The sequence below is a fragment of the Dama dama genome, chromosome 25, assembly GCF_033118175.1.
Source record: "Dama dama isolate Ldn47 chromosome 25, ASM3311817v1, whole genome shotgun sequence".
In the NCBI taxonomy this organism is placed as follows: Eukaryota; Metazoa; Chordata; class Mammalia; order Artiodactyla; family Cervidae; genus Dama; species Dama dama.
In genome coordinates, this window is record NC_083705.1 from 48,777,374 (window position 1) to 48,797,623 (window position 20,250).

General features: G+C 43.1%; 1 protein-coding gene across 1 annotated transcript in view; it reads right to left on the bottom strand.

The window, feature by feature from the left end:
* PDZD2 (PDZ domain containing 2) overlaps positions 1 to 20,031 on the bottom strand; it is a 260,003-nt gene extending 239,972 nt beyond the window's left edge. Inside the window, exon 1 of the mRNA XM_061129279.1 lies at positions 19,556 to 20,031. Within this exon, the coding sequence (XP_060985262.1) occupies positions 19,556 to 20,031 (476 nt within the window). The remainder of the gene's footprint in view (positions 1 to 19,555) is intronic.
* Positions 20,032 to 20,250: the final 219 nt, after the last annotated feature.

Here is a 20,250-nt window from a genome sequence, read left to right on the forward strand (position 1 = left end):
TAATAACAACAAATAAAGGTAACTGATCCAAGTTAAAAAATGAGCAAAGGATTTCAACAGACATTTCCCCCAAAGATACACAAATGGCCAAAAGCACATGAAAAGGTGCTCAACATCATTAGTCATCAGGGAACACAAATCAAAATCACAGTGAAATACCCCTTCCCACCCACTAGAACGGCTGTAATAATAAAGGCAGACAATAGCAAGTGTTGAGAATATGGAGCAATTAGAACCCTCATGCACTGCTGGTGGGAAAGTAAAATGGTATACCCTTTTGAACCACAGCATGGCAGTTCTTCAAAAAGTTACACATACAGTTTCCATATGCCCAGCAATTCAGTGTCTAGGCACACCACACACCCCAAATTACTGAAAACATATGTCCAGTCAAAAACATGTACACCAATGTTTACAGTGGCATTATTTGTAACAGTCTAAAGTGGAAATGATCCAAGTGTCCATCAATTGATGGTCAAACAGATGTGGTACATCCATACTACGGAACACTATTTGGCAATATAAAGGAATGAAGTGCTGAAATATGCTACTACGTAGACGAACATTAAAAGCATTATATCAAGTGAGAGGAGCCAGGCACAAAAGACCACATACTGAAATATCCAGAAGCGGCAAATCCATAGAGACAAAAAGTAGATTAGTGTCACCAGGGGCTAAGAGAAGGGAGAAATGGGGGATGACTGGTCATGGGTATGGAGCTTCTTTTTGGAAGGATAAAAATGTCTTAAAAGTAGATATTGGTGATACTCAACTCTGTGAACATATAAAACCACTCAATTATACACTTGAAAAGTATAAATTTTATATGTAAGTTGTACCTTAATAAAACTGTTGTAAAGCAACAAAGTTTACTTTAATAATTCCTTAATGTCATTATAATCATACTATCCCTACACCAGGGGTAAAGTAGTTTTCTAAAGCATGGATGCAAGCTCCCATAAAATCAGGGACATGGATTGTATGGGGCTTCCCAGGTGCCACTAGTGATAAACAATCTGCCTGGCAATGCAGGAAAAGTAAGAAATGTGGGTTCAAACCCTGGGTTGGGAAGATCCTCTGGAGGAGGGCGTGGCAACCCACTCCAGTATTCTTGTCAGGAGAACCCCATGGACAGAGGAGCCTGGCAGGCTACAGTCCATAGGGTTGCAGAGAGTCAACACAACTAAAGCAACTTAGCACGCACGCACGGATGTCTTGTACACCAATATTTCCCCAATACATACAACCAGGACTAAAATATAGTAAGTGGTCAATAGATCTCCTTATATGAATAAAACAGTAGAGAGATTAAGAAACTGTTTAGAACCAGATTTCCCAACTTCTGATTCTTCCTTCCATAGTACAGAGGTATGGTAGACAGTGATATAATGAATAAGGAATTTGAGGTGACCTGGCCAGGATGCCAGGTACACTCCTTATTGGGAAATGGATATGCTATTTAAGATGGAGGTGCTCTCTTTGGAGACAGAGATGCTATCTGGGGGATGGCCAGTGATGGGAAGAGCACCCCAGCCAAAAAAATCTCAGGTCTTGGAGGCAGATAAACCTGGGCTCGGTTCCAGGCTTTGTTCCTTAGCAGGTATGTTTGCCTAATCTTTCTCAGCCTAAATTTCCTCATCTGTAAATGCAGATGATAACACACTGTTGGGTTGTTGTAAGAATTAAGTGAGAAGAGTATGTGTAATGCATATGGCTCATACATAACATTTAATAAATATTTTCATTGACATTGTTAACATCTAATGACCAAGCAGGTTTTTTCAAATACCTTATTAAAAAATGGAGATGGACCAGTAGTTGTTTTCATCTCTCTCAGAAGGGCCTGAACAAGGTGGAGGAAAACAATGAACTCCTCCCTGACCATGGCTCTTGCTCCCCAGCAGCCATCAGCCTGGCTTGAAACCAACACAGTTATCTCGAGTTATCTGGGTTGGCAGGGGGTGCGTAGTAAAAGATATGAAGTAGGGACTCTCTTACTCTTAGGAGAGAAAAGGTACACAGGCAATTTATACACATGTCAAACAGTTAGTCCTCCCTCTCCCCATTTTATGATGGTATCATGTTTAATTGCTTTTCTTATTAAAAGGAAATGTTTAATATATGGCCATAAAAATGCAAACTATATCCAGGTACATAGAGGAGAGCCAACAGAACCTGAATTGGTTCCTATCAGAAGCTGTTACCTCATTAAAATAAAAAAGCTTTCATTTTGCTTGATACAGGTTAATAACATACCTGTAGAAATACTAGAGAATATTCTATAATGCTGGGAAGACTTGTGACTGCTTAAGATTTAAATTATGTAAAGCAGTGAGCACAACGGCTGGCACATGGGAGGTCCTCAGGAAATGGTCACTATTATTTCCTATGCCCTCTCCCAGACACTCTCTGTGTAGGATGTGCTGTGAAATAAACAATGGAATAGTGCCCTCCAGAGGCTACTGGGATTCAACTCTGCTGACAGCTGAAAGTCTGGAAAGACCAAAGAGCAACTCAGTTTTGTGAGGACAAGGAAATCTAGTGCAAACAAGTCCAGTTAGGCACCGTGGGAACTGGTGCATGGGAACCACAAGTCCCCAAGACCCAGGAAGCGCCTGTCGCATCCCTCTCTCCCTGGGGACACTCAGCCCTGCCCATTTCTGCATGTCCACTCTGTGTGGCTCTAAAGGGACCAACTTCCTCTTGTTGTCTGCCCTTCTGTGACTTCAGGCATGTTGCTCTGGCTTTCCTTGGACAGGATTCTGGTCCTGAGTCCATTTGACCTTTCAGCTCATCTCACTTAAAGAGTGAAGCAGCTTGGTCTCTCACTGGCTTGACTCCAAATTTCCAGTAGACCAAAGTAATGACCAGTCTAGAGGTGGATGGTCAGTTGCTACTGGAGGTAGGGGTGGGTGGGTGGTTGAGGGTGTGTGTGTGTGTGTGTGTGTGTGTGTGTGTGTGTGTGTAGACAGAACCAGGGTCATTTGGTAGAAAACAGAATTAGCACATAGAGAATATACAGAATTCTGAGAGGCACTTTAAAGAGGCCACTTTTCTCATAACAATGAGCTAATATTTATGGAGCTTACCATGCACCATGTACCCTACAAGGAACTTTATAAGCATCATCTCATTTAATCTCCATTTAAATAATTAAATCTCACTTGAGCTTCAATACTTTGGCTACCTGATGTGAAGAGCCAACTCAATGGAAAAGACCCCGATGCTGGGAAAGATTGAGGGCAGGAGGAGAAGGGGGTGGCAGAGGATGAGATGGTTGGATGGCATCAATGAATCAACAGACATAAGTTTGAGCAAACTCTAGGAGATAGTGAAGGACAGGGAAGCCTGCTGTGCTCCAGTCCATGCGGTCACAAAGGGTTAGACATGACTTAGTGACTTTAACAGTAACGTTTTATCGTTCGACCTTCTTGTGAAATTTGATCCCGTTATCATCTCCCACCTTCAGAAGTAATTGCTGGTAACAATGGTTGTATATCTTTCAGTAATTTATTTGATGCACTTTATTCCCATTTTAAATACAAGGGAATTGAGGCTGAGAGAAGTACTGTATTATCTGATTAGGAGTGACAGCATTTTGTACATGTGAAATGATGAGTAAATGATGTAAGATGAGTAAATGAGTAAGAATGATTAAGTACTAAACTGTGTGTTGCCACTGTGTTAGTTTTCATTGCTGTGTAACAAATGCCCCACAGATGTAGAGGCTTTGGAGCTACCCCCATGGCTAAGCTTGCAGACTTACAGGTCAAAGGTACAGTACTGCACGACGGTGCTCTTTGCTTGGTGTTTCACGAGACTGAACTAGGTTCTGGCTGGTGCTGCCGACAATCTCATCTGGGGTTCAGGGACCTCTTCTGAGCTCATTGGTTGTTGGCAGAGTCTAGTTCTTTGCACTTTTAGGACAGAGGTCCCCATTGTCCTCCTAGTCGTCAATCATGGACTGCTCTCAGGTCCTAGAGGTTGCACCCTTCCATGGCCAGTTCACACCATGGATATCTGCTTTCCTCCAGGTCAGCTGGAGAATGTCTCCCTGGCTGCCCCTTCTGCTACCAGCCAGAGAACACTCTGCTTTTCAAGGGCTTGTAAGACTGGGTCAGGCCCACCCAAATAATCTCCCCCTCTTAAGGTCAACTCTTTATGACATACCTTATCATGGGAGTAAAATTCATCCAGTTCACAGTCCTGGGGGATGTGAGGATGTGTGCAAGGTGGGAGTGTGTGGAATCCTGGGGGCCATCTTAGAATCCTGCCTATTACCACCAGGAAAATAGATTTTGTGTGTGCAGGTCAGAAATGTTCCCAGGAGGTGGAGAAGGAGGTGGGAGGGGAATTGGCCTGGGCCTTGAAGGATGGGCCATACTAGAAAAGACAGTATTCTCCTGAGATGGCCTTAGAAACTCAACACCATGACTCAAGAAAATTTGGGAAAATTAATGGGTAACAATTTCAAACGATATTAGGAAAAGCTTCAGCACTGAGATGCAGGAGGAAGCCAGCACTACTAGATGTTACAACATGATCAAAATACTATGTGATGAGCATGAAAATAGATGTACGGGTGAGAACAAAAATAGAATATCCAGAAATAGAAATGTATGTATGTGTGTATGTGTGTCTATCACAATAAATCAAGCCTCACAACTTAAGAAAATGAATTCCTACTAAATGATATTTGGATAATTACACAGCAGTTTAGAAGAGAGACATAAAATTTCCACTATACATCAAAACAAATGTCAGCTAAATTAAATTTTAAATTATCAAGATAAATTTAAAATACAGTCGTGAAAATTGATAGAAGACAGTTTCAGGTCTTTGAGAAAGCAGCAACATCCTAAGATTAAAGCAATGAAAAGACAATTACAGGAGAAAAAAGCTCAAACTCATCCACAGAAACAGTTAAAATTTCTATACAGTAATAACAACTAAAAGATTTATTAAAAGATTAAGGGGAATTTTAACTGCAAAGGGATTAAGAAGATTAAGATCTTTATATTCAAATGCATGTTTCAGTGCTAAAGATTAGGACTCCAACAGATAGTAGACAAAAGACATGAATAAATGATTTACAAAACAGGTAAAATAAAATAGGAAAAAAAAAAAACTAAGGGGAAATAGCCAAATTCTCTGGTCAAATAAATAAATGCAAATTAAACTAATAAAAATGATTGATTTTTAATTAGCTTCATTAATTTCTATTAAACATAATTTTAAATCATAATACCCAATCCTGAATGATCCTGGTACACTGCACTCATACATTTTTGGTGAGAGTATAATTTAGAAAAGGCATTTGTGAAAAGCAATTTGCAAGAATGCCCTTTGACATAGTACCTTCACTTCAGAGAATCTGTCCTGGGAGGAAGATTCAAAAGGAAAAGTCCTGGTCACAAGCATTTTAAATATAGTGCTACACATAAATATTGTAAAAAAGGGGAATGACTGAAAGAGCATACTTACCTAAATTATTACTGATGACTATGCTTATCAAGACTTTTAATTTAGGTGGGTTGAGTTTGAAAATATTGTGGAAAGAAAGATAATACAGAATTCTGTACATAGTATAATTCAATATTTTAAAAGTATTCCTATGGCATTGGTGAAACTGAAAAACTGCACTTGTACATACTGTCAGTGGGGATACAGTTTAGTGTAACATCTTGGGCAAAACAATTTGCAATGATTAAAAAATAATGGTATTTCTTTGAGGATTCCACATCTAGGAATTTATCCTTCACTTAACCGTACATGCACAGTACACAGAGACTTGTGAACATAAGATTTACTGCAGAATTGTTGACACAGCAAAGGCTGTACAATGAAAATGCCCATTAGTTGGTGACCAATTAAACAAATCATATTAGAACCCTTTGGTAGAATATTATACAGCTGTTAAAAAGGAGAGAGAAACTATGTTCTTCTGATTGAAGTCATCTCTAAGATAGGTTTCCAAATTTAAAAAAAATTAAGATGCAGAATAGCATGGATAGTGTGCCCCTGTTTGTGTAAAACAGAAATAACACAGTGAACTTGGATATGTTTAGAGAATTCTTGGAAAGATACTCCTAAACTGGTAACAGAGTGGGGCCCTGGGGTATAGCTATAAACTAGAGAGTGGGGTCTGAATTGGGGAGAATTCTCAGTCACTGTCCTTCTCTTCTACTTGAATGTTTTGCCATGTACAAGCGTGACTCACCAATGGTAAAATAAGGTAGTCTGAAAATATATATATTGCTGATGAACGTAGATGAGATAGAAATAGACAAATCTGTTGAGTTAGGGTGGTAGGGCTACATTCGCTTGGTCACAGAATAAATATTAACATAGAAAAATTAAGTCAGTTGAGAATTATAGTAGTAGAATTGCAAGTCATTCTTTTCTTTGAAATGCCACTTCAATGTTATTTTAGTGTTGCCACTGAAATAAACAATGACTAGTGTGGGGAGAGGGACTGGGAGCCTGAAACATTAACTAATAGCTTTATAAATATGCTGCTGTGGAATGAATAAAAGGAAAAAGAATCAGACAAAGAGAGCTTTGCAAAATGGTCCAGGGAGCAAGCAGTTAGCAAGAGGAGTGAGAGCAGCAGGGCCATGGTATCTGTGCTCGGTGGGGCGGCTGAGCAGGACACCCCATGGTCAGAACTCAGGGGCCACCAGGAAAGCAGGTGTGGAGGGACTGGGAAGGTTTAGGTTCATGTCTGCAGAGCCCAAGGAAGCCAGCTCTCTGGAGAGCCAGTCAAGGAGGACTGCTGGGCCCTGGACTGATGGGAAACATTTAGATAGCACAAATCTCAAATGAGACGTTTCTGTAGTGGCTAGGGCTAACCTTTATATTGTGAGATGACTACTCTAGAATTCTTGACTTCTTATGCTCAGAAAAAAAAAAAGATACAGGCATGCACCCTGTGTGTGTGTGCATGCGTGTGTGCGCGCTCCATCACCAAGCCATGTCTGACTCTTTGCAACCCCATGAACTGTATGCACTGTAGCCCGCCAGTATCCTCTGTCCATAGTGGGGTGGGTTGCCATTTCCTTTTCCAGGGGAACTTCCCAACCCCAGGGATCGAACCCATGTTTCCCGGGTTGGCAGGCAGATTCTTTACCTCTGAGCCACTTGAGAAGCCCATACATACATAGGGTTGGCCAAAAAAGTATGGAAAACCCAAACACACTTTTTGGCCAATCCAATATATACATGTACATGTGTTTATTTATTAAACATGTACACGTACTAGTACATATACACATTATAAAACATATATGAAAAAGCTAAAATTTTAAAATATACACTTAATATGAAGTGCTTAATACTTAAAAATCTTTTTCACCTTTACTAAAATAAATTATACACAGTGAATATTACTTTTAGTTAAAGCTATATAGTTAAATATACTCCAAGGGCTTCAAAAACTTGGCTTAACATTTTGGAATGTGATAATTCACAAGTACGACTTTAAGTTCAAAATAAATGGATATTGGTTTTAAAGTCTGCCATAGCTGAAGCTACCTCTCAAGGACAGGGAGATCCAAATGGAAACAGTACATTAGTGGTAGCACGTAATAAAAAGTAGTTTTCATTTTGCAGCCCTATCCACCATTTTTGCAAAGGTTTTAGCTAAAATTTTGTGTTAATTTTCAACTTGGAGTTTTCTTTGCCAAGTTATTGGGAGGTACTGTTTTTTTAAAATAATTTTTAACATAAGTTTTGTAAAACTCTATGGAAGATTTAAAAAATAGAAAATTTTGTTCTCAAGATTTCAAATATGTGCCTATGAAACTTTTTGTTGGCATATATAACTGTTTGGCAAAAAAAAAGTAATAAGCATGGAAACATTTCCAAAAATCCATTTTGAAAATGCTCTTTCTATAGCATGAATTTCTTTCAAGTAGTAGTTAGTGCTTTGTTTTATTTTTAATTGGAGTGTAATTGCTTTACAATGCTGTATTAGTTTCTGCCGTACAAAGAAGTGAATCAGCTGTAAGTAAACATATATACCCTCCCTCTTGAACCTCTCTCCTACCCCACTCCCCATCCCGCCCCCCTGCCCAGGTTAAGACAGAACTGAGCTGAGCTCCCTCTGCTATATAGCAGCTTCCCACTAGCTATCTATTTTACACACGGTACTGTATATGTCAGTCCTACTCTCCCAGTTCATCTCATGCTCCCCTTCCCTACCTGTGTCCCCATGTCAGTTCTCTATGTCTGTGTCTCCACTCCTGCCCTGCAAAGAGGTTGATTTGTACCATTTTTCTAGGTACCATACATATGTGTTAATATACCATATTTGCTTTTCTCTTCACTCACTATGACAGACTCTAGGTCCATCCACATCACTACAAATGACCCAATTTCATTCCTTTTTAATGGCTGACTAATATTCCATTGTATATATGTACCACACCTTCTCTATCCATTCATCTGTCGATAGACATTTGGGTTGCTTCTAAATACTTCCTTATTCATTCTTTCAATATCATTTTTACCTTGGAAAGACAGATTATGTGTGTGTGTGCTTGCATAAATAGCCTCCAGGAAGCAGGCGATTGAAAACCACTTGTTCATAGATAAAGTGGGCAAATTTGAAACAACTGTCTTTTTTGTAGAAGGAAAACACTGCACGCAATCTTAAAGTTGGATTATTCTAAATGCTTTGCCTCAAGATGAACATCAGACCTCTACAGAGTAAAACATTTCTGTGGTCATTCCCCATCTTAGTACAGAGAAGAATAAAAATTCTACTACTTTTAAAAGTCTTCTTTTTACAAAATTAACCAAACTGATGACATTCTTTAGCATTTTTGGCACTTCTGACTTTAGCTTCTTTGCTGTCTCAACTTTCCTAGGACCAATGCAGTGAATCACTTTCATGTTCTGGCCTATTTTTGTAACCTTACCCTGAATTTAAAATTTGAATCAAAGCAGCTGTTACCTTATATAATTTCTCCATAAAGCATTATTTTAACTAAAGAAGTCATTGCCTTTTGAAAATATATCTTTTCTGGTACCTCTCTTCTTTAGTGACTCACGAGTAAGTAGGTGTCCTACCGCATTACTGAAGCAGAACCAAGCAAATATCCTTATTTGGAACATGTAAGAATCAGGGATACTTTATTTCCAGCCGCACAGAAAACTGCCACAAGGCAAACTGTTTCTTTAAAACTTCAGCAAGGTTTCTGTGCACCTACCAGCAGAATTTGCTGACAAAATCAGGCATTTTATGGTATAGCTATATTGTTTTCCATATATTATTTTAGCTCTTTTTAAATTGCATCAGTAAGAATGAGTGTTTTCCTCATGGCATGTGACTTTTTGCCGTAAGCAATTAAGTAAAAAGAAATTCCAAAGAGGCTCTTAAAATATTCAGTTTAGTAAAATTCTGGACTAGATTTAGCACTGCATAATTTTTAACATTGCTAAAACATTTAACATTATTTGTATGCATGTGGTCGATATTTAGATTTTAAATATCTTGCTAATTATCATGGCCTTATACCATCATTAGGGATTATCTCAAGGCACAATCTATGCTTATGGTGAGGTTTCTCTTTAATAGCAGAGGCTGGAAATTTGTATTTCACATAGTCTTTCGAAAGCTTTGACCTATAATTTTTTTGGTCTGATTTCTTGTCAATCTGAATAGATTGTCATTGGTTTAACTTATAATGTGGTTGAGCACATATCAGCAGTAAAGCAAGGGACAACCCAGCCATTTTCTTATGGTTTGCTTGCACCTGCATTGATTATTTTTAATCTTCTTTTTTAGCCCCTCAAGAATTTTAGTTTATCTGTTCATTTGGTAAAGTTAATTTAAATCCAACAAAATACATACTTTAATTCATAAGCCTACTTCTCTGAGTGAGCCTACATAAGCTACAGACCCTTGAACTGAGTTAAAAGTGAATTAACCAACGAGCAGGCCTTTGTGGGTCATGACCTCTTTCCTCAGGATACGTCACATAACACACACGGGACCCTCCTAGGGTCTGACATACAGATTAAGGACGCCAATGTCAACTCATATCTAAAATATTAGCCAAGCTCAATTTCTTATTTTTTTTAAGATAAAAATATATCCTGAGAGGTTAATAACTTTTCCCCTTCCCCCATGGATCTTCTCATTCCACCTGGATGACACCCTTTCTCGAGCAAGAACCATTTCCAGTGACTGCCACTGATGCCCTCTCTGCCCATTCTGCTGGGTCAGACAAGGACCTCCCAGCAATGCACATGTGGACTAAATAAAACCCTTGAGTCAGGGAAAACCCTCCAGACTTGCCGTGCAGTTTGACAGAGACCTGTACTTAGTGGAGCTTGAGTTTTTAAAGATACCTACTTCCTCTTCCCTTGATAATAGTTCAGACCTCCTTCAGGGACACTTGTGAAAATATATCTGTGACCCCAAAGGTCAAAAGTTTCTTAATAAATCCCAGCCCCATTTAAATGGACTAGCCTTCAAGTCCAGCTTAAGGGCACAGCAAACACACACTTCAGCTTGGGAAAGAGCCCAGCCCACCATCTCCCTCTGCCTCCCCCAGACCCGGAAAGGCTAAATTTAAGTCCAAGAGATGTTATAAATGATAGAATCATTCTTTTTCTGGTGGGATAAGCCAGCTAGTTAGACTATCGCTGACACCCCTGCCTCCAGCTGTCTGAGACCCAGAGGTACAAAAGACCCAGATACTCACACCTTTGGGTGTTGCTCTGTCCATTTCAACATTGGAAAGCCCCGTCATCCACAATGCCACTAACAATGACATCGCCACATCATTTATTTAAATAGCATAACTTAACTCACACTCTCAAAATCTTTGGAGAAAGACAAAGAAGAATCTCATGAAGACATCTATGTAGCTTTTGAAAACCCATGTTTTATGCTGTGTGCTTAGTCACTTACTTGGTCATGTCTGACTCTTTGCGACCCCATGGACAGTAGCTCACCAGGCTCCTCTGTCCTTGGGGCTTCTCCAGGCAAGAATACTGGAGTGAGTTGCCATGCCCTCCTCCAGGGGATCTTCCCCATGTAGGGATTGAACCCAGGTCTCCTGCATTGCAGGCCAATTCTTTACTGTCTGAGCCAGCAGGGAAGCCCAAGAATACTGGAGTCTTATCCCTTCTCCAGGGCATCTTTCCAACCCAGGAATTGAGTCAGGGTCTCCTGCATTGCAGGCGGATTCTTTACCAGCCAAGCTACCAGGGGAGCCCCATAGTTTATTATAAATTGCAAAAAACATACACTGCACATATACACGCATGTGTCCTGATAATATCAGATTTTATTGTCCCCTATGAGAAGGCAGCAACCACTAGGTGGACCCCAAAACACAGGGATTCAAGTCTTTGAACCTCTGGGCTTGGCAAACAGGTCCTAATTAGAGACATCTAAGCCAGGCCATGTGGTCATCTGTCTCTGTTCCAGAAGACCGAAGAGCGACAAGGGCCGAAACCAGTGCTGAAGCTTGGACAATCACCTTTAGAAAAAGAAAACCTCTTGAGGGCATCTGGTGCTCAAAATGAGAGAATAAAAATATTTATCACTTATTTAATATCTGGACATAAAATGAAGTAGGAGTCAAAATTCTTGAAAATGGCCCCAGAGTGTCCAGAGAGAGAAGGATATGAAGTCAGGCTGACAGCACTGTGGTCACACTGAGATGCTCCCAGCATTTCTTTCCGTTTCTGGTTTACAGTTACGATTCTCGAAAGTACAGCTAAGAGTTTCAAAGCAAGTGTCTCCAGGAGAATACTTGGGTTTTCCATCTCCCATGGTTGAAATCAGTCCCCCAGTAGCAGCTCTGATGGGGCTACCAGGAGAAGCAGGTTACTGGGCTAAAGTTAAAGAGCATCCCTGAATGGAACTCTGCAACCTTACCTCTCTTTAAATCATAGAAAGTGGCTCTTTTAATGTAATCTCTCCCCTCACAAGAACAGACCCAGGGAGGGGATACAGATACATATAAAAAATTATGACTGATAGATCTAAATCAGTATAATTATATAAATATGTATTATTTTAATATATATCTATACAAGCATATAAATATCATATAATATACATATAAAATATAAAATTATAAATATATAAAATATAAATAACATATTTATATGTATACTATATATATTTATTCACATTGTAGTATGGCAGAGACCACTACAACATTGTAAAGCAATTATCCTCCAATTTAAAAAAAAAAGAACAAATAGACCTTGAAAATATGCTCTGTAAATGGCCCTGGAGTTACCTACAGGCTGTGATTGAGGGTGCACAAAGATGCTAGGCTTCTAAAGGAACCCACCCCATTGGCTTTGCCTGCTACGCACCCTCCCCTGAGGCTTTCTGATTCCAGGAGACTTGAGTTGGGCTAGGGATGGACAACTTCCCCCGACCGTCACCAAGAGCTAAGCACGAGTGGGTTTATCAGATCAGCTACTTGTCTACTTGTAGGGGACAGGGGAAGGAAATGGCAACCCACTCCAGTGTTCTTGCCTGGAGAATCCCAGCAACGGCCGAGCCCGAGCCTGGTGGGCTGCCGTCTGTGGGGTCGCACAGAGTCGGACACGACTGAAGCGACTTAGCAGCAGCAGCAGGGACAGGGGCTGAGTGTAGTGGGGAGGGGTTGCCCTGGGGGGAGCCAGGATGGGCCACCTCTTGGGGGTAGCAAAGGAGATCAGGCACCCAGAGGAGGGGGAGTGGTGCTTGAGGCACCTTCTGCTTAGGGATGGCTCAGATGTTCCCATTCTAGAAGAGAGCTCTGAAGGCTGAAAACATCCTAACGGCGCAGCTGAGAAACCCACACAGCCTAGTAATAAGCTTGACTAAAGCTCCTAGCGCCATGCCTGATTTCAACCACAAGGTGGCAGGCGATGGCAGAGGATGGTCCACAGCCTTGCCCAGAAAGCCTGTGGAAGACCTGAGGGAAAGCCCAGTCCAAAGGCCATCACTTACACACTGATGAAGCTGCTAAGAGTTAAACTCTTGTTGAGAAGGAAGGTTTTAGATGTAACTACCATCTGTTTAGAGAATGGATGTAGAAATATGCAGAAAAATGTGATTTTCAATTTGTATCTTACAATCAACAGTAAAGTGCAAAAAAAAAAAAAAAAAATCTAATTTCATTGGTTACTATAGCGTTGAAGAAAAAGTTCTAGAATTTGAGTCAGAGGCCCTGAATTCTGGTTCTTTCTCTTGACCCCAGGAAACCTTCTCCCAGAACCTCAGTTTCCTGCTCGGTACGATGAGAAAATAGGACTTGGATGAAATCTGGGCTGCCTTCCAGAAAGCATGACATGACATGAAGCAGCAAGCGGGGCAAGCAGGCAGAGAAGAATGAAGTGGGCACAAGCGTAAGGCCCTTGCAGCGCTCCATTGACGCCGCAACCTTGGGGAATGGGCTGTTCCACTTGATGTAGTTTCCAGATAATTGAATTTTAAATGCTGAAACTTGTTTTCCTTTTAACCTTCCGTAATGGAAATCTCTCAGAAGTGTATTACACGCTTCTCTGGCTCCTTAAACGGCAAACTGAATATAATTTAACCTTTCCTGGATGTTCTAGGTCATCAGAATGACTACCTCTTACTATATATACAGTCTCCAATAGAGCACTGGGTGCCTATGGGCATATTCAGGGAGGCAGGAGGACCCTTGTGTGTAATGGCCCCAGAGACTACATTATAAAGCTATAATTGGCAATTCTTCCTTCCTGCAGTCTCCTACATCACTACCTGCAGTCATTTCTCCAAGTAACACCTTCTAGCAGCCTCCTGACACTCTGTTTAAAATCTGCTATAACCTAGAGAGAACTCAGGGTTGCCATGGGTAACCAGAGTCTGAGCTTGTAACAACCCTAAATTTAATTTTACACACAATTTAAAGGCAGTGGTACTGAGCTGAAGGTTACCTCTGGCCAGGGCTGACATCCAGCTAGTCAGCCCAGGAGTAGTTCTTCTGTCTCAGTTGGCCAATCGCCCTGAGCTCCCCAGGTCCTTCTGCCTGCGCGGGACCCTGGTTCCTCTCTGTGGACCATGTATGTATCTCACACCCCAGTAACTCAAAGGTGCGGTCTGGCCCTGAGGGGCTCCAGGACCCTTTCCTGCAGGCACCAGCATCGTTTCCTACCCATGCCATTACAGGTCACTCAATGTTTGAATATCACCCTGATTTCTGGGTTGAAGATTACTCTCCTTGCATGCTGAGCAAACTGCTAAGCGTTTTAGGCTCTTCTCTGACCTTCAAGGGCTTCCCTGGTGACTCGGGTAAAGAATCCACCTGCAATGCTGGAGACCTGGGTTCCATCCCTGGGTTGGGAAGATCCCCTGGAGGAGGGCATGGCAACCCACTCCAGTATTCTTGCCTGGAGAATCCCCGAGGAGCCTGGCGGGCTATAGTCCATGGTGGCGATGCAAAGAGTCCAACATGACCAAGCAACTAAGCACGCACATGGATGCTGCCCTTCAAACTCAAAGGCCTTTTCTTAGTTTAGGCTGTGCCCTGGGTTCAGATTGCCTGAGGCCAACCAGGAAGGATGTGAAAAGCTACCTTTGACTGAACATCTACATGTGCCAGAGGCCTATTCAGGACATCAAGTAAATCTTCTTATCTCACCCACTAAATGACCCCGTTGGGGAAAGCATCAGCCTCCGTGGCTGAGGTCACTCACCCAAGCGGCCAATAAGTGGGTCTAGAAGCCAGATCCGCCTCTCCCAGGCCCATGTTCTCTGCACTGTGCCCTGCTCATATTTACTAACAGTACAAAAAAGTCCAGTTGAATTTGATACCCTGAAAAAATACATTTTCAGTGGAACATGGGCCCTTTTACTTTTCAGAAAAGGCTACTTGTTTTTGTTTTGGTGTGTGGGTTGTATTTTAATTAATTCCACATCTTGTTACCAATTTGGAACAATCTGTCCTCAGGGAACAGATCTGGTTTACTTATAGAAAGCTAGGGGAGGGAGGAATGGGGTGGGGAGGGAGGGATGGGGTTTGGGGGGAGGGACTAGGGTTACAAAGTATTCCTTGTAGGAAATAATGTAAAAAAAATCTTCCCAGTTCTCCCTTCACCAAAAAGATATAAATAGAACATTCCAGAAAACCTCATCTTCCCCAGAGTAGGTATGATAGAGTTGCAAACAAAAGCTTTCCTCCATGTGTTTACCAGCCATGCCTGCAAGATGTGGCATGTGATAGCACCCGTTACTGGTACCCCTTCCCACCTCAGAAAGTTCTCAGAAAGTTCACTCCACCATGACACTGTCACGACTCAAAAGAATGAGGGGTTCCCAGAGCTACATGGGGAGCCTGGAAGCAAACTGCAAACCTTGGGAGTGTCAGTCAGGGAGAGAGCAGAATGGGGTCTGCAGTCTGGGGATAAGTTTGGGACGCTCTCAGGTTAAGCTCTGAAAATGGTTCTAGGGGTGCAGACGGGTGGCAGACCCATGGCTGAGAATTCTCTGCTCTTCCTGCAGGGATGATCTTTCCAAACTGACCCTAAACTAATTTTTAAAATAAGCCAACCATGAGCTCATCTTCTACATTTTGCACCTGCTCCGCCCACACTTAACCCACACACAATTTTCAGAGTGTCCTCTTCCAAAAACATCCACAATGCTCTGAAGTTTCCAGAGTGACCTTGTCAGGGAGGAAATTGCTTGAATAACTGACCAGCCGTAGGTGACAGGGTCAAAATATCATGTGTGTTAGTTTGCTAGAGCTGTCACAATAAAGTACCACAAACCAAGTAGCCAAAGCAACAGAAATTTGTCTTTTAGTTCTGGCACTAAAAGTCCAAGATGAAGGTGTTGGCAGAGCTACACTCCCTCTGAGTATGGGAGAAATATCTGTTCCATGTCCCTCTCTTGTTGTTCAGTCGCTAAGTACTGTCCAACTCTTTGTGACCCCATAGACCCTATAGAACTTCTTAACTTCTGGTAGTTCCTTCTCTTGTGGCAGCCTGACCCCAACCCTCACATGGCATTCTCCTTGTGTGCATGTCTGTGTCCCCAGATCTGCCTTTTATATAAGGATGCTAGTCATATTGGACCAGGGGCTGAACCTATTCATTCCCATAGGGCCTCATCTTCACTAAATATATCCATAGCAACCCTACTTCCAAATAAAGCCACATTCTCAGGTACTGGCGAGGGAGGAGGGTAGGACTTCAATAGTTGAATTTGGAGGGGCATGACACATAATTCAACCCATAACATCATCTAAGGGATTTTTGAATTCAACATCAAGCTCAAGATAAGGGGCAGAATGGCTTGCCCAAAAGTGTCCCTCTTGTTATAATTCCAAGTAATATTCCAACTTATCATGTTGGTGGGGGGGTAGGGAAGTTAGTGTGTTAACACCTGAAATCTGTTGCCTACAAGTAATGGTGAATATGCAGTCACTGAGGGGGCTGTCTGCTGAGGGGGAGAGAGGTACATTGGGGTTTCTGCAGAACCAAATTCCTACTCACCACTTTTTTAGGACAAAACCTATATAGGTATGTGGGAAAATTTAGTGTTGAAGCAAACAGTTACAAAAAGTGAAAAAGGATATCTTGAGAACATTCAAAACCCTTTCAGCCCCTTGACACTTCATCTCAAAGTGCTTCTAGTCCTAAAGTTCAGGCTAGACATAAGTTTGCCAAAGGAAGTTTATATGAAAATTGAGTTCCTTTCTTAAGACATGGTAGGGGAGAGCAGGGAGCGGCTTCTGTTTTCCTTGTCAATTTGGAGTAAGTGGAAGGAAGCCTTAGAGTTTGGTTCTTGTCACTTACTGCCCTTTTTGTCTACGATTATGTCGAGGAGGTACGTTGTGAAGCTGTAAACCATCCATGAAATGGAGCTCCAGATGGCATGAAGGGCCCGAGTATAGGTCTGGGCAGATTTGAGGTGGTACAGAACAGGGTTCAGGGGCATCGATGGTGGTGGCCGCTAGACTCAAGTTCACATTTGGTTCTGCCTCTTTCTTGGGTGACCTTGTGTAAGCTACATGCCCTCTCTGTGGTCAAGGTTCTCCTCTAAAGCTGTGCTTTATAGAGTTGGGCTCCTGTTCATGCTCAGTCACTTCAGACTCTTTGCAAGCCTATGAACCGTAGTCCACCAGGCTCCTCTATCCATGGAATTCTCCAGTAAGAATACTGGAGTGGGTTGCCATTTCCTTCTCCAAGTGATCTTCCCAACGCAGGGATCGAACCCTGGTCTCCCACATTGCAGGCAGATTCTTTACCATCTGAGCCACCGGGGAAGCCCTTATATAGAGTTGTAGTAGGTATTAAATGACAGTGGCGGTAGAGAGTCCCTAGAGCCGTAACTGCTCAATAAATGGCTTTTGTTATAATTATGCCAGAGAACTAAGGAGTCAATCTTGAAAAAGCAACGCAGTCTTTTTCTCTCCTGTCTTGTGAATGTCCTGGTTGTTCTGGGCACTGGGAGACCAGGACTCCAGGAGCCCTTGTCTCATTGCCTGATTCACTTTTATAATTCCTTGAAGACTAAGCAGAGGGTTTTGGCCTTCTCCTTTCTTCTATGCCTATACCTAAGGACCTCCTGGGTAGACTTTCTTTCACCTAGCCCTTCATCACCTGGCGTATACACAACAGCCCCTTAGAGAAGGGAATTTCAGAGCCGTGACTGCTGCCCAGTGAAAAACTCATGTTTGGAGGATTTACTCCCTTAGCTATGGAAAATATTCAGAGCCCAGCACACTGGCTGTACCCTCAGTTCCTGTATTCTTGATGCTCTGGCATTTGGAGACTTGATCCTGGAGAGACTGCCCCTGCTATCCATCAGGGGCAGCTAACTCCTAGAGCTAGCAAACAACTCTCTTGAGGAGTGTGCCTTTGATATCAATCATACTAACCAATTAGTCCAGAGCTCAAATCCCAACTGTCTCTTTTATCCAACTCTCACACATCAAGCCTGGAGAAGAAATGGCAACCCACTCCAGTATTTTTGCCTAGAGAATCCCATGGACAGAAGAGCCAGGCAGGCTACAGTCCATGGGGTCACAAGAGTCGGATGCAACTTAGCAACTAAACCACCACCATCACCACCACATATCGTCTCTATTCCCCTGTCTAAATTAGTCGGGGTCAGGTACTGGACAATCGGAGACCACCCCTATAGCTCAGAGCTTGCCGAAATTACTAAAACTATCCTATCCTAAGGTTCCTCAGTGTACCTACCACGTCTCACCCAGTGTTTCCCTTGAAACCCTCATAAAGGCTTTGGGCCCTGTTTCCCCTCCCACCCTCAGTCTCCTGACCAATGCTGACCCTATGGCTCTGCATTGTGCCTCCCGCCTCTAGGAATCTGGGGTATAAACTCTCCCTTCGTGACAGTTGTTCCTCTGTCTGCATGTCTTACCATACTGGACTAAAAAAATCCCAGGTGCATCTTAGAACACCCACAGGCCTGTTTCCTATTTCATGAGTCTGAGCAAACTCTGGGAGACAGTGGAGGACAGGGAAGCCTGGCATGCTGCAGTCCATGGGGTCGTAAAGAGTCGGGACATAACTGAGAGACTATACAACAACAACAAAGAGTGTCATTGTATACCTGAGGCCTTCGGCCACACCAGATGGTTTATGCTAATGTGATCTCTGGTGGGGGCCTTGGATCACGTGGTATTAGTTTGACCTCTGGAAGGGCTGGATACTTAGTAACAAAGGTCAGCTACACAGGCATGGGGTGTCTAGGTGACTAACTAACCCCCAGTAAAAACACCAAGACTTGGGTGAGCTCCCCAGGACTCCCCAATACTCCATATACGTTGTCACACATTGTTGCTGGGAGAATTGAGTACTTCCGTATCACTCTACCAGGAGAGGACAACTGGAAGCTTGCTCCTGGTCTCTCCTGGATTCTGTGCACCTTTGTTGATTTTAATCTGATTCCTTTCACTGTAATAATACTATAACCAGGAGTATAATAGCTTTTCTGAGTTCTGTGAGTTCTCCTAGTGAATCATAGAAGCTGAAGGTGGTCTTGGGGACCATAATTCACTCAAGAAACAGCAAAACAGTTCAACCATAACTTACTGCCATGGTAAGTGGCCACATGGGTAGAAAACAGAAATATGTTCATTGAGATGAGATCCAAGGGGATCTTCCCAGGATGGGGAAACTGCAGGGCGGTGGTCTAAAGACATTTCTCAGCATCTCAAGAGGCTTCTGAATTGTGATTTGGTGGCAAAGGTCACAGGGACAGGCAGGCCCAATCTATGGCCTTCCGATTGGAGGTAAGATGCTGGGTCTAACTCAATGTAACATTTCTCATCCTCTTATCATGTACTATTTCTTTTCTTTCTTACCCCAAGTTTCGAGAAAAAAGGAAAAACTCTGAGCCTGAGTCTTCTAAGAGAGAATGAAGCAAAACAAACATATAAATACCGCAAAATCTCTAGAGTGTGTAGTTTCCCTCCATGGGATAAATGCTATTGGCTTCTCACCACAGGAGGGCTAACAGCCCTCAGCATCAGGCATCAGTGAGCCACAGGGGTCCCACATCCGCCCCCACACTGCCAGCTGATGCTCCCCGACTCACCTGGCCCCACTGACATCAACGCCGACCATCAGCTGCCCGTTCAAGGAGAGGATCTCGTCCCGCAGGCGCACCTTCCCACTCTTCCCGGCCGGGCTGTTCTTCCTCAGCTCCGTCACCCAGATGCAGCCCACATCCAGCACAGGGCCCTGGTGGGTTTTCCTCTTCTTGCCCCCTCTGCGCTTTTCTCCATAGTCCCCGAACACAGGGATGTTCCCAAAACTGAGGCCCACAGTCTCCGCGTCCCCCAGCTCCTTGGTGAGGTACACGGTGCAGATCTCCATCCCAGGGGGGCTGCGGTCGGGCTGGACGGAGCTCTCGTCCACAGCGAAGTTCAGCCTGATGTACTCCTGCAGTTTCTGGATGGCCGCCTGGCAGAGGCGCTGCTCCGGGCCATCCCCGCCCTCCCTCAAGCTGTTCTGCAGCCACTGGTAGAGCAGGGGCAGGTGCAGCCCGGCATTGTCCTGGGTGATGGGCATGGTGCTCACTCCCAGGCGCCAGCATCATGAGAGGACCTGCTCCTGAGGGCCGGGCCCCGCGGGGCCCCACGTCCCTCGGGAACGCGGGCTGTCGTCTGCTTGGCCTGCGTTCATGGTCAGGCTGGCAGACAAGCCTGAGGAACTCCTCCTCCAGTCCAGGCTGTTTGCTTTGGCAAGAGGAGGATGGTTCACAATCAGAGCAACAGCGGAACAATCGCT